This window comes from Hibiscus syriacus, unplaced genomic scaffold, assembly GCF_006381635.1.
Source record: "Hibiscus syriacus cultivar Baekdansim isolate YM2019G1 unplaced genomic scaffold, ASM638163v2 tig00003454_pilon, whole genome shotgun sequence".
NCBI classification, from domain to species: domain Eukaryota; kingdom Viridiplantae; phylum Streptophyta; class Magnoliopsida; order Malvales; family Malvaceae; genus Hibiscus; species Hibiscus syriacus.
This window is the reverse complement of record NW_024061972.1, coordinates 2,844,227-2,857,336: the sequence shown is the minus strand read 5'-3', so window position 1 is coordinate 2,857,336 and position 13,110 is coordinate 2,844,227. Positions and strand designations below refer to the sequence as shown.

The 13,110-nt window shown below is 31.1% G+C and overlaps 1 protein-coding gene across 2 annotated transcripts; it reads right to left on the bottom strand.

The window, feature by feature from the left end:
* Positions 1-6,470: 6,470 nt before the first annotated feature.
* On the bottom strand, positions 6,471-9,692 carry LOC120177778 (putative 12-oxophytodienoate reductase 11). Of its 2 annotated transcripts, XM_039183806.1 has the most exons (6): positions 9,504-9,692; positions 9,230-9,370; positions 8,946-9,076; positions 8,505-8,681; positions 7,706-8,324; positions 6,471-6,490 (listed from the first exon to the last, which is right to left on the bottom strand). In XM_039183806.1, exons 1-5 carry the CDS (start codon positions 9,602-9,604, stop codon positions 7,732-7,734), a joined length of 1,143 nt encoding a protein of 380 aa, XP_039039737.1. In that variant the 5' UTR covers positions 9,605-9,692; the 3' UTR covers positions 6,471-6,490; positions 7,706-7,731. The 2 variants fall into 2 exon arrangements, with proteins under 2 accessions (XP_039039737.1, XP_039039732.1); XM_039183801.1 differs by lacking the exon at positions 6,471-6,490 and having other exon boundaries at positions 7,545-8,324.
* Between the last annotated feature and the right edge of the window lie 3,418 nt (positions 9,693-13,110).

Here is a 13,110-nt window from a genome sequence, read left to right as displayed (position 1 = left end):
TGGCATGTAAATAAAGGTTTGAATCCGATATGTTCTAATCGGTTTTATAAAATCATATGATTGAGTTTTGTAGTGTTTTAAAAGTATTTATGTAAATGGTAACTGTATAGCAATGAAAGGTTAAATTTTTATGAGTTTTATAATGTTGACCGAAATTACTGTAGCAAGGGTATCGGTACACTGAAGCAGGGTATCGATACCCCTGTAGCATTCTGGAAAATTTTAGCATTCGATACTGTTCACGGTACTGTTTATTACTGTTTATGGTATTGTTCACACCATATAATACTGTTCATAAAGACGTTTTTACTTTAAATTTTTATAATGAAACATAATTTTAATAGTATATATATTGTATTTTTCTTAATATATGTCCAAATGTTTTGTTATTTTGTAAGAATATTGTTTTAAAAAGTCAATGTGACATCTCATACTCGTATTTGGATCACGTATGGGTTGGGGTGTTACAAGAGGTTTCGTGGTTTGTGTGTGGTTATGGCGTACTTTGGTTTTGTTGGTTGTCAGTTGTGTTAGTCTTTTGAGTTAGAGTCTTTTTGTGATGTTGCCATGAGTCAATGTTAGTTAGAAAATGTTTTGATTGATTGTGTGGTTATTTTTGTGAATCTGATAGAAAGTTGTATCAAAATTTCTATCGTTAGAAAGTAGATGTGGTTTAGTTCGCTTGGGGGAATCTCTATGATTTCGGAAAGTTCTTTGGTGCGTTGTTAGGGTGTTTTTGTAACTTTGGGTAAGACCTTAATGAATCCGATCATGTGTGGTGGTTTTAGTATTTGCATCTGTTCTCCGTTTTAATTTTGAGGACGAAATCATTTTTAGGGGAGAGAGTTGTAACATTCCAAAATCGGGTATGTAGTTAGTATTGGTTTCGAGTCGATTTCTGGATTTCTGATAAAAAGAAAAAAGAAACAAAAATATTAAAATTGGTATTTTTTGTTTAATAAATATTTTGAAAAGGTTTTAAGTGATTTCATATAGTTGATTTAAATTATGGAAGTTAAATTAATTGGTTTGGTGACTAGATTGAAAGAATTGGAAATTTATAATTTTAGTGACCATTTTGTAAATTATCACAATGTCCAAAGTCTATGAAGTAATTTTACCATGGCTTATGTTTAGAGTTTTCCGTCCTAAACTTGAATTATTTTAACTTCTCCTTTTTACCACAATTCCATCTAAATTCATTTTAATCCAAATTACATTTAATTAATTACTTGTTTTCATTCCCGTGTTCTTTGTTTTCTCTCATTTTCATAATTTGATAACTTCTCTTAACTTCCTCCATTATCTCTCAACCTAGCTGATCAATTCCTTTTCTTTCCTCTTCTTGATTTCTCAATTCACTCATCTAAATCTTGATTTTAATTCTCAAGTTTTTCTTCTCTTCTCTTCTTGTTTTTAAAGGTTGATCATAATGGAGTTCCATTGATGATCTCAATTTCAATCTATTTTCAACAAGCTAAGGATCTTTTCCTTGATTTTCTTTCATGCTTCGAGGGCAAGTGATTTTATGTTAATGATTTTATGGAATTATTGATTTAATTGAAAAGATTTCAAAGATTTCAATTGATTTTTTGAAGTTAATTAATGTGCTGATTTTTTGAGTTGATTTTAAGGTTTTCTTAATGAAATTGAGTTTTTTGTAGTGATTATAATCATATTAAATCATTTTTTGATTACAAATGATTTGGATATTGATTTCTAGAAAACAATGTAGATTTTTTTGTATTTTGGGAATTCGGGAATTTAGGTTTGTGAAGGTTGATTTGTGCGGTTTTAATTGGATTAGATGTTAATTTTAGTTGTTTATTATCAGCTCTTGTAAAAGGAGAAGTGATGCAAATCAGATCGAAGGCGTCGGAGAGTTGTATGGATTCCGTTTATCCAATGATTGAGTTGTGTTTCGAACAAAGACCAATAATCTTAAAATGAAAGTATGTGTGTTTTGTGTGTGCCTTGCCAGGGAAGGCTTGGCATCGAGAGTGATCAAGCAAAGCGAAAGTTCATTGAAGTGTATATGTTTTCATAAAGCTATGTGTGGCAATGTGGGTGATGTTTGGGACTTATATATATATGTGGTATTGATTACTTTTGATGTATGGACTAGACTTGTAACACTTGTTTTATATTTGAAGATTGATAATGGTATAATGTGTTAATTTGAGAATGTTATGCGAGAAATTGTTTAGCCAAAGCATGTGAATACTCACATGTTAATTTAGACCTTAAAGAAATGTTTGGAGTGCCTAGGCAAGTGTAACATAGTAAAATAAACATGTTAGACTCTTAGGTTGCATGAAATGACCTCAAATGCCAAAATGATTAGGTGACTTATGCTTGAAATGAACTTTTATGCAATTGTTGACTTTTGGTGTCAAATCCTTGATTAATGTGTTGAATTGTGTTATAAAGCATGGAATACCTTTATTTTGACATGTATGAAGTGGTTGCATAGTTTCCAAGCATGTTCTGAGTCCATTATTACTTTTATGTGGGTGATTAGTTAACTAAATATGCGTGTTCTTGATAAATTTGCAATTTTTCAGAAAAATCATCGACCCTTTAGGAGAAATGATCACTCCCAATGTTTCTATTTTGTAAAGGATCGATCCTCCGTGAAAAAGAATTTATCCCTTTCAAGAAAGAATCGATCCCTTCTTTATTTTTCTCGATGGAAAAAGTTGAAATTGCATTCATTCAAGGTCTGAAGTATTCTTAAATTCTAATTTGACCCCTGAATGATTATGTGAGATCAATTTAACTCAGAAATTGATTTTCTTAATTACTTAAACTCTTAATTTGGAAATTTGATGAGATTTGGGTGATCACTTATTAAACAAACTTAATTACATAATGGAACCCTCAATTGCATGTCACTGTTTGGTATGTAAGTTTTGTATATTTGTGTTTAGGTCCTTAATCTTGTATGATCAATTGAGTGATTGTCTGATGTCCGATAGGTATGAAATTTTACGTGCTACTTCCTTATGATGATGTTTAGTGTGTGGTAACTTTAACTGGATGATTTGACTTTTTGATTTATTACATGATGTGAAATGACCGAAATACCACTAAACGTTTAAATGTAATGTTTGCATGTTTAATTGAGATTCAATTGCGTGTCAGTTACATTGAACGTTGTGTGTGATGAATATTAACAGATTTTAATTTGTTTTCTTCTGTGAAATGTGCGTAATGTGGATCCTGATTTGTCTAATATGATTGGAACCTAATATACACTTAGGTATCCAGTTCGGACTCCAGGATAAAATATGGGGCATTACAACACAAGTCAAATATGCACCGAAGTGCTAAATCGATATGACACATGAGGTTGTACCCACCATCAGTACTAGGTATCCTTTAGTAGTGACTCGTATATGACACATAAGGTCGTGCCACCATATGCACTAGGCATTCTTTAATGCTAAATCGATATGCAACTGCTGCTGGACTCTATGGCATGCCAACTGTATCATGTCCCTCAATGACTTACTCGGGCATATAGTCTATTTTCATTCCATCCATGTCAATGTATATTAATATAAATTAACATTGGGTAGTTCATACCCGAAATAACTTTTATAGTAAACATCACATATATTCATGATAAACATCATATATAATAACCAATGATCAATGCATTTTATATTGAACCTTCTACATATTTAGAATATGTCAAATATATGATAAATGACATAAATATCATGCCAATATAACCAATGTAGACTCATCACAAGTCTTCATAATGATGTATAAAAACATCCATGTATAATATTATGCATGCATTGCACTCACTTTGACACTTTATATACAAGTCAAAATATAAGCCTGACTAAGCTTTAACTTGATCCTTTGTTTTCGATTTGGTTCGATCCCAAAATTAGTTTGTACAACCTTCTAAGAAATATTAATATGTATTAATATACATACATAAAGACTATTCCGTTTATACCATTGGAAACTAGACTTGAATAAGAATCTAACCATATAAGGCAATTTTTCTAATTCAATTTGTACAATTTATAGTGAATTTTCAAAGTTGACTTACAAAAGATGTTTTGAGCAGAATTTGCTACCATGTTTTCTGACATATCCTTGATTAAAAATTCAAATATTTTTGCAGACTCCTCGAAATTCAATAGTCGTTTATTTTAGACAAAACTAGATTGATATAAAAATCCAATAGTATAAATATCACCCTGTAATAATTTCTATAGAATTTATTGTAATTTTCTAAACTTATTGTTCAGATCACAACTCTAGGCAGATTTCACCAATTTGCATTTGTAGCTTATTCAGTAATTTTATTAGCTCACAAAATGCACATATATGCATAAATCACGAAGTCACACAAGATTAGGAGTCACTTTTTACCATATCAACTCTGTCATTGGCTCATCACAAGATAATGTTTGTGCGATAACATAAATACAAATTAAATATGGACTCACCTGGTGTCCTTAGCTTGAAAATTTTCCTTAGAAATTCACATTCACCCTTAAGCTTCTCCTTAGCTTTAATATTGTCTGATCTTGATTTCAATCACCATATAAATGAACACCATTTACAAAACATATACAATTCAAACCACATGTTAGAATCTTACTAACATAGGCACACATTAGAAAATAAATTCCTAAAAATCTTCCAATGCTCATTCAATACAAATTCCATGTCACAACATAAGTGTTGACTTTAACACTTAAAATTGACCATTCAAGTTCTTTTTTATCAAAATTTATCCAAACTTCACATAACATTTTCACTCAGGTTCCCGACTTTTTCATATCTGTGATTTGATCCTTAACTTTTACCAACTTTCCAAAATGACACAATTTCACACTCTAACATTAATTTCCAGCGTAGTCCATCAACTATTAAATAGGTCCCCCAACTTTCAAAAAATTATAGATTGGTCCAAACAACATTCTAAAGCTGGTAGAATCATGATTTCTACTTTGATTTCTACTTTCTTCTCAAGGTTGAATTCTTATGGTTTGTAGAATCATGATTTCTACTTTGATTCAAGCATGAAATCAACTCTAAACAACATTTCAAATATTCTAAAATCAAACCCCTAACTTAATTGCATTAATTCACAATTTCTCCAAACTTAGGGTTTAGGCTAAAACCAATATAAGCATATCTAGGTGGTTTTAATCATCAATAATGGTTGGAAATAATTCTACAACACCAATAACTTCAAAATCCACCATCAATTCATAAAACCTAACATTCTCATAAACCCTAAAATTTGAGATCTAAGTACTCAAACAAGATTAACATACAATAACGATACCAAAAGATAGAGCGCATCAAATAGAACAATTTTTTATTTCACGCTTCGATACAAAATCCAAAGGAAATTGCTCAAAAATAAAAAATAAAATTTCTCTTACTTAGGGTTAGGACTCATGGCCAAGAGGAGGAAGATGAATGAGTTCTCATGAAATTTGTAGTTAATTTCATGTTAATTTGTCATTTATTAAGCTTAAATGAATTTAAAATTCACTTAATTGGGAAATGAAAATTTTACTATTAATGAAAATTGTTAATTATATCCATACCAAATCACATGTTACTTATCATCTTTCCAAAGACAAAGATGAACAAATTATTTCACCCCTTTTCAACTTTACCCATGCACTTTTCCTAAAATTTCAATCTTGCCATTTTCATCCAACGATCCAAACTGAACATGGAAATAAATTCTCAAATCTAATTATATATATTATTTTCCATCATTTTAAACTGTGAAAATAATAGTTCTAAGCTTAATTTAATATCCTTCAAATTTCCTCAAAATTTTTATTCAATCTGATTTACCGAATTTTTACCGGATATTAACACTTTATAGCTTTTAACACAAAATCCGTATTAGAAATCTGATTCTCACGAAAACGTAATTCTTGGGGGTGAACTATTCCTTTATGGAATAAAATTCATTTTTAGGAAAAGTACCACTTTGGTCCATAAACTTTTCCAACTAAACTTTCAAAATTTATATTTTGTTCACTAACCAAAATTTAGGGGTGTTACAGTTCCATTTTAGTTATTCGGCCAAATAAATAGCTAAAGTTCGTTAGGATTAATATTAGAACCTTAATTTTAGTCCTTAATTTAAGGGATTTTTTAATTTGATCATGGCATTTATGTCGGAGGTTCCATTTTAGTTATTCGACCCAATAATTGTTAAAATTGGTTAGGTTTAATATTAGAGCATATATTTTAGGTTTAATCCTTTTAAGTTCTCTATATTCATAATTTGACACTTTAGATAGAGAGAAGCCTTAATTAACTCACCTAGAATAATTAGGTTTAATAATTGATTGTTTGACTACGTGATCCGACTTGTAATACCCCAAATTTTTTAGTAGTGACCAAAATGTAAGTTTTAAAATTTTTGTGGCCAAAGTATAAAGTTTGAAAAGTTTAGAGACCAAAAATAGAATTATTGAAATTGAAATATTTTGGTCTATAAATGAATAGTTTTTATCAAAATAAAACTTTTGTGGGAATCAAAATTTTGATTCGGGATTCGTATTAAAAGTTATTAAGCAGTAAAGTCCGATAAGAAATTGGATAATCAGATCGGACCAGAATTTCACGAAAATTTGAAAAATGTTAGATAAAGGTTGGAAATATTATTTCCATATTTTTGAACAGTGAAATTTAGCATGAATTACTGGAATTGAAGTTAATTTTCTCTATTTAGTCGAAATTGGAAAAATTAGTGACTAAATTGTAATTTTTAAAATTTCAAAGGGAAAAGGTGGAAAGTTAATTTTTATTTGTTCATATTTTACTTTGAATATTAAATTATAAAATATTTTAGTGGCATGGTTGAAATTATAAAGGATTTTAAAGGATAAAGTTGGAATTTCCTATTAAATAAATTTTAAATTAATTTAAATTATAAAATGACATGTGTATTAAAGAAAAGTGTAGAAAATCATGAAAATTATCAGTCCTTCTCCTTCAAGCTGTCGTGAGCCTCTATGGCTAAAGGGGTAAGCTTTTCAAATTGATTTTTAAGTTTATTCGATTGATTTTTATGTTAAGCTATTAGATAGAGAATTAATCCTCTTGAAATTCTCTATCATTTGGTATAAAAAATTTAATGAAAATCATGCTTGGATGGTGAGTTTCATGATTTGGGTGGTTGAAGAACATGTTAGATTTTGAAGAGTTAAAGGATGATTTTTATTTTATTAAGGTTCTAGATTAATTTTCAAGCATGAATGATGATTAAAATCATCTAAAAGTGCATGAATAAGTTTTAGCTATAGCTAGGGTTTATGGAGATTGGTTGAATTTTGATTGAATTTGATGTTATGAAGATTATAATAGCATGAATTAGATCATAGGAACTTGAATTCATGCTTGAAATTGAATGAAAATTGTACTAATATCATCTTACAAACGATTGATGGTGACTCTCATCTTTTCATCAAACCTTTTAAAAAACATGATCAAATTTACCTAAAAGCCGGTTACGACAATATTATAAATGCAATTATATAAGAGAAAATACATTATGTAATAAAAATAAACGAGTTATCACGTTACTAGACAAATGTATCATATTGTTTACCCAAGATACAAGGAAATCCTACAAAACATGAAAACTCAAGAAAGAAAGAAAAATTACAAATGTTGAACATTAAATTGATTATTTAAATACTTGCCAAATCCACATTCTCGACAAGCCTAAGCGGTGTTTTGAAGAAATGGGTAATCGGTGTAGCCAACAACAGGATCCGGTTCGCAGTAGGTACTCCGGTTGTGCTTGGTGAGAGGCGCATTGAGCTCAAATCTCATTGGCAAATCTGGATTTGATAAAAACAAACGACCAAACGACACCAGATCAGTTCGGTTTTCAGCCACAGCTTTATTACCATCTTCTTTATCATACCCTCCGGCTACAATAAAAGTACCCTTAAAAGCCTTCCTCATGGGAACCAAACTTTCAGTTGTTTCAAAACTTTCTTCAGAAAGTTTCATCCTTGGTTCAACCATATGGCAGTATAGGATACGGTATCTGTTCAAAGACTCCGCCATGTAAACGCCCAATGCCGTCGGATTGGAATCACCTGAGTCTAAGTAGGTTGCATACGGAGATAGCCTGAGTCCAACTCGGTCTGCTCCTATCTCATTAGCAACAGCTTCAACTACTTCCAAGGCAAACCTGCAGCGGTTTTCAAGAGACCCTCCATATTGATCCGTTCGATCATTAATGTGGTCTTTCATGAACTGGTCAAGTAGATATCCATGTGCCCCATGTATCTCAACTCCATCAAAACCTGTGAATCCAAATGCTTTGTTTTAGAGAAACTCAAAATAGCGAGAACGGTGACACTAATCGGGGATTTAAATAGCAATTGCAGCCACATTTACGATTACATTGTGTTTATCGCTAGCAGACCGCTATTTAAATCTCCAACGCCAACATAGAAGTTGTTTAAAGGGAGATAGGAACTTGCCAGCTTCCATGGCATTCCTTGCAGCAAGTCTATACTCATTCACAACTTGAGGGATCTCTTCAGTGGTTAATCTCCGTGGAGGAGAGAATTTCGCAGGCTCCTCGGCATTTGCTTGAACTTGGGGGTTCAATACATTGCCGGTGGAGGAGATTGGAGATTGCCCATTTGGTTGATACTCTGTTTATTGGGGGATCCGAGTGATTAGGTATCAGCAAGAGATTATAGATGATGTCAGGGGGCAAACATACAAAATTGTAGGAGTGAACCAACTTATAAAACTTTAGTGGTAAAAACAGATTATCAATTAAAAAACAAAGAAAATATTTAAATTATATACTAATTCGACTATGCCACCCGTCCCCCTTTGATCCATCATGATAAAAAACAAGAGTAGTAATCCTTGCTAAACTCACACTAAACTAATAGAAAATCAAAACTCACCATATGTAGAAGCCCTTCCAACATGCCATATCTGACAGAAGAAGATCCCACCTTTTGCATGGACAGCATCAACTATGGGCTTCCATGCCTCTACTTGCTTTTTTGACCATATACCAGGTGTATCTTTGTACCTTTATTTTTTAAGGGCAGACCCCCGAGTTTTTAGTTTAATGCTAAGAGTGATTAAAAAAAAGGGTACAGTTCAATACTGCTATTATATATACAAACTTCTACATTTATAGTTATAGGGTGTGGTAGTAATAAAAAGAAGAGAGTTAGATTACCCTCGAGCAGCTTCAGAAATGACAGTAGCCTCGCTTATAATAAGACCGCCCTTGCTGGCTCTCTGGGAATAGTAGACGGCAGCATGCGGCTGAGGAATATTGTTCCAAGATCTCTGCCTTGTCATTGGTGGCATTACCATTCTGAGAGGCAATAAAACAAAAAAATGATGAAACCCTTTCAAAAGCAAGGGAAAATTCGATCTTTTCAACTCGATGGAACGTTCACCCCTATTACTTAGAGTTCATACAACATTGACAGAAGAAAATATATTACCTGTGGGAAAGATTAAATTTTCCCATTTTGTAGGGACTTAGAACAGGCATCGTGAAAGTTTGTTCAACTTCTTGCTGTACTGTTTCTACACTGTGACCCATTTTCTTTGTTTTCTGCAAGAACTGAAGAGAAAACCCTTTTGTTTTGGTTTAGTTTGGTGTTAGAGCTCGATTGACATCTCCTTTTTGGTATGGATTTAGAAGGTTTTATAGTGCCATCAAAGTAGCAGCCTTTCTGTGCAAAAGTCCGCATACCATTGTTTTTCCTTTTTCCTAATCGGAAAGATGTCTAAATGAGTCGCATAAAATAAAAGTCAACCTGATTACCTAAAGATTTTCAATCTTTCCCAACTTTTTGAGTATAAAATTAACTTCACCAACCGAATCAAGCAATAGAACAAACAGTACGCCGTAGTCCACAATATAATATAACATTTATTTATCTGATAACAGATGTAAACAGCAATATTATATAACGAGAAAATAAAATTGATAATGTGATGCTAAACAAGTTTGACGCCGTGAACTGTGAATTTTTTCAAGTTATACAGAGAATATTAATATTAGAGTAAATATGATGGAGATTTCAAGTGTGGCTGCTATTGAATAAATTAAATTACAACATTTGCATGGTGATTTCAAGTTTGTCTGCTATTGAATACTATTAGTAAGGTTGTCGTTTACTCAAAAACTGAGAACAAATGCTGCCGCCACACGTGACCTACTTCCATCAATCTCAATCACTCACTCTTTTTTCTCTAACGTCTGCTTAAGCAAGTCCAAACACGTGATTGACCACAATTCATCTTCCTTCCTCCATCTAAATATGATATTTTTAAGGGTAAAAATACATAAATGGCTCCTGACTATAGACTATAACGCGTTAATTTGTTGTGATTTTCTACTGTCAAAAGTAACAAAATATCCTTTAATTATAAGATATTATTTTATTGAATTTTCTAATTATTAAAAGTTACACAATGGTCACCAACTATTCATAAGTTCCAAACTCATCATTATTCGTTAAAAAATTGACAGTCATCCAAGCTAGATGTTAACCTATTGATTTGGATTGTATTCATAGGCTTCGAACTCATCATTTTTCGTTAAAAAAATTAGCAGTCGTCCAAGCTGGACGTTAACCTGTTGATTTGAATATGATAAAATCTGATCTCAAAATTGTTTGACCTATATTTTATGAATCAACTATCCTTTTACATTACACCGTCGAGCCAATGCTTGAAATATCATGTCATTAATCCAATACTTGAAAGCAACGAAAGTGTCATAGATATCATTAAAATAAGACTTTATCATATCTTATTGAACAGGTTAACGTCCATGTAATACCCCAAGATTTTGGCTAGTGACCAAAATGTAATTTTTGAAAGTTTAGTGGTCAAAGTATAAATTCTGGAAAGTTTATCAAAGTGTAATTTTCAAAAGTTAGGTATTTTGGCCCCGTAAATGAATGGTTCAACCCAAAGAATGATGTTTTTGTAGGAATAAGATTGTTGACTCAAATTTTGTATTAAAATCTATAAAGTGTTAAAGTCCGATAAAAATTCGGTTAATCGGATCTAATCGAAATTTTGATAAATTTTGAATGATGATAAATTAAGGTTAGAAATATTATTTCCACTTTTTAAAATGATGGAAAATAATATGGATCATTGGATTTGAGAATTAATTTCTATGTTTATTTTGGACCGTTGGATAAAAATGGTAAGATTGAAATTTTTGGAATAGTGCAAGGTAAAGTTGTAAAGGGTAAACTAATTTGTTTATCTTTGACTTTGGAAGATGATAATTAACAAGTAGCAAAGTATAGTTGTAATCAAGTTTAATTAAGGGTGAAATTGTCATTTCCCAATTAAATGAATTTTAAATTCGTTTAAGCTTAATAAATGACAAATTAACATGAAATTAACTAGAAATTTCATGAGACTTGTTCATCTTTCTCCTCCTTGTCCGTGTATCATCCCTATGGTTTGGAAAAAAAATTATTTTTCATTTTCAATCAATTTCCTTAAGTTTTTGGATTAAAGCATGAAATAGAAAATTGTTCTATTCGAATAGCTCTATCATTTGGTACCAATTATGCATTTTAATCTTGTGTGAATGCTTAGTTCCCAAATTTGATTGGTGAAGAAGATATTAGGGTTTTATTGAATTGATGATGGATTTTGAGGTCATTGATGTTGTAGAATCATTTCCAAGCTTGTTTGATGATTAAAACCACCTACAAATGCATATATTGAGTTTGACATAAACTTAGGGTTTTGGGAAGTTTGTGATTTGGTTAAATTATGTTGGGGGTTTAATTTTAGAAGCTTTGAAATGTTGATTTGAGGTTGAATTCATGCTTGAATCAAATTGAAAACCTTTGAAATCCTACCCTAAAGTGTTCAGCCATGGTATTAAAGGGTGAGAAAAATTATGTAAGGGTTGGAAATGATGTGGGAAGGATCCTACAAGCCTTAGGAAGTTGTAAGGACCATGTTGTAATATGTGAATGTTAGGGGACCTATTTAGAAATTATGGAATATTAGGGTTTAATGTGTAATTGTTCAATAGTTGTTGTACTATGCTGGAAATGAATGTTAGAGTGTTGAAATTGATGTTAGAATGTGAAATTGGATCATTTTGGAAACTTGGTAAGTTTGGTGACTAGTTTGGAAAGTTTGGAGAGTTTTAGGGGATTTAAAGATAATTATGAAAATGTGAATGTACTAGATTGATTATATTATTTCAAGGCTAGAATTTTTAGTATTGAATTTGAATTAAGTAAATGGTAAAAGACCATTTTGAATGAAATGGAAAAGTTGAGATAAATTCTAAAATAATTCATAATTTGTGGTTAAAATGCAAAGTTAAAAATGTTATGGGTAGTTTTAATGAATTTGAATAAAAAGGGACTTGAATGGTCAACTTGAAGTGTTAAGGTCAACATTTAAGTTGTTGCATGGAATTAGTATCGAATGAGCATTGAAAGATTTTTAGGAATTTATTTTCTATTGCGTGCCTATGTTAGTAAGATTATAACATGTGGTTAAATTGTATATGTGTTGTAAATAGTGTTCAATTAGATTATGATTAAATCAAGATCAAATAATGTTAAAGCTAAGGAGAAGCTTAAGGATGAAATGTAAATTTATAAGGAAGCTTTGCAAGCTAAGGACACCAGATGAGTGCATATTTAATTTATACTTATGTTATAGAACAAACATTAGCTTAATTTTGTTATAGAACAAACATTAGCTTACTTTTGTTATAGAACAAACATTAGCTTGCGATGAGCCAGTGACGAAGTTATTATGGTAAGAAGTGACTCCTAAATGTTATGTGATTTGTGATTCATGCATATATGTTCATTTTGTTGAACAAGCTAAGGATGCTAACTAGGGAAAGCTGCTTAGAAATTATGAATTGAACAATAAGTTTAGAAAATCACCATAAATTATAAAGAAGTGATTAGAGAATGATGTCTATAACGTTGGATTTTTATATCAATCTATTTTCGTTTAAAACAAACAGATACTAATTTCGATGAGTTAACAAAAATATATAAAATTTTAATCAAGAATAGGTCAGAAAACAAGGCAGCA

Excerpts from the sequence above, each read along its gene's own strand:
- LOC120177778 (XM_039183806.1), bottom strand. The coding sequence starts at position 9,604 with ATGGGTCACAGTGTAGAAACAGTACAGCAAGAAGTTGAACAAACTTTC. Across the intron at positions 9,077-9,229 it reads ATTTCTGAAGCTGCTCGAGG|GTACAAAGATACACCTGGTA; the intron begins GTAATCTAACTC and ends TAAAAAATAAAG. Across the intron at positions 8,325-8,504 it reads AAGGAATGCCATGGAAGCTG|GTTTTGATGGAGTTGAGATA; the intron begins GCAAGTTCCTAT and ends TTGGATTCACAG.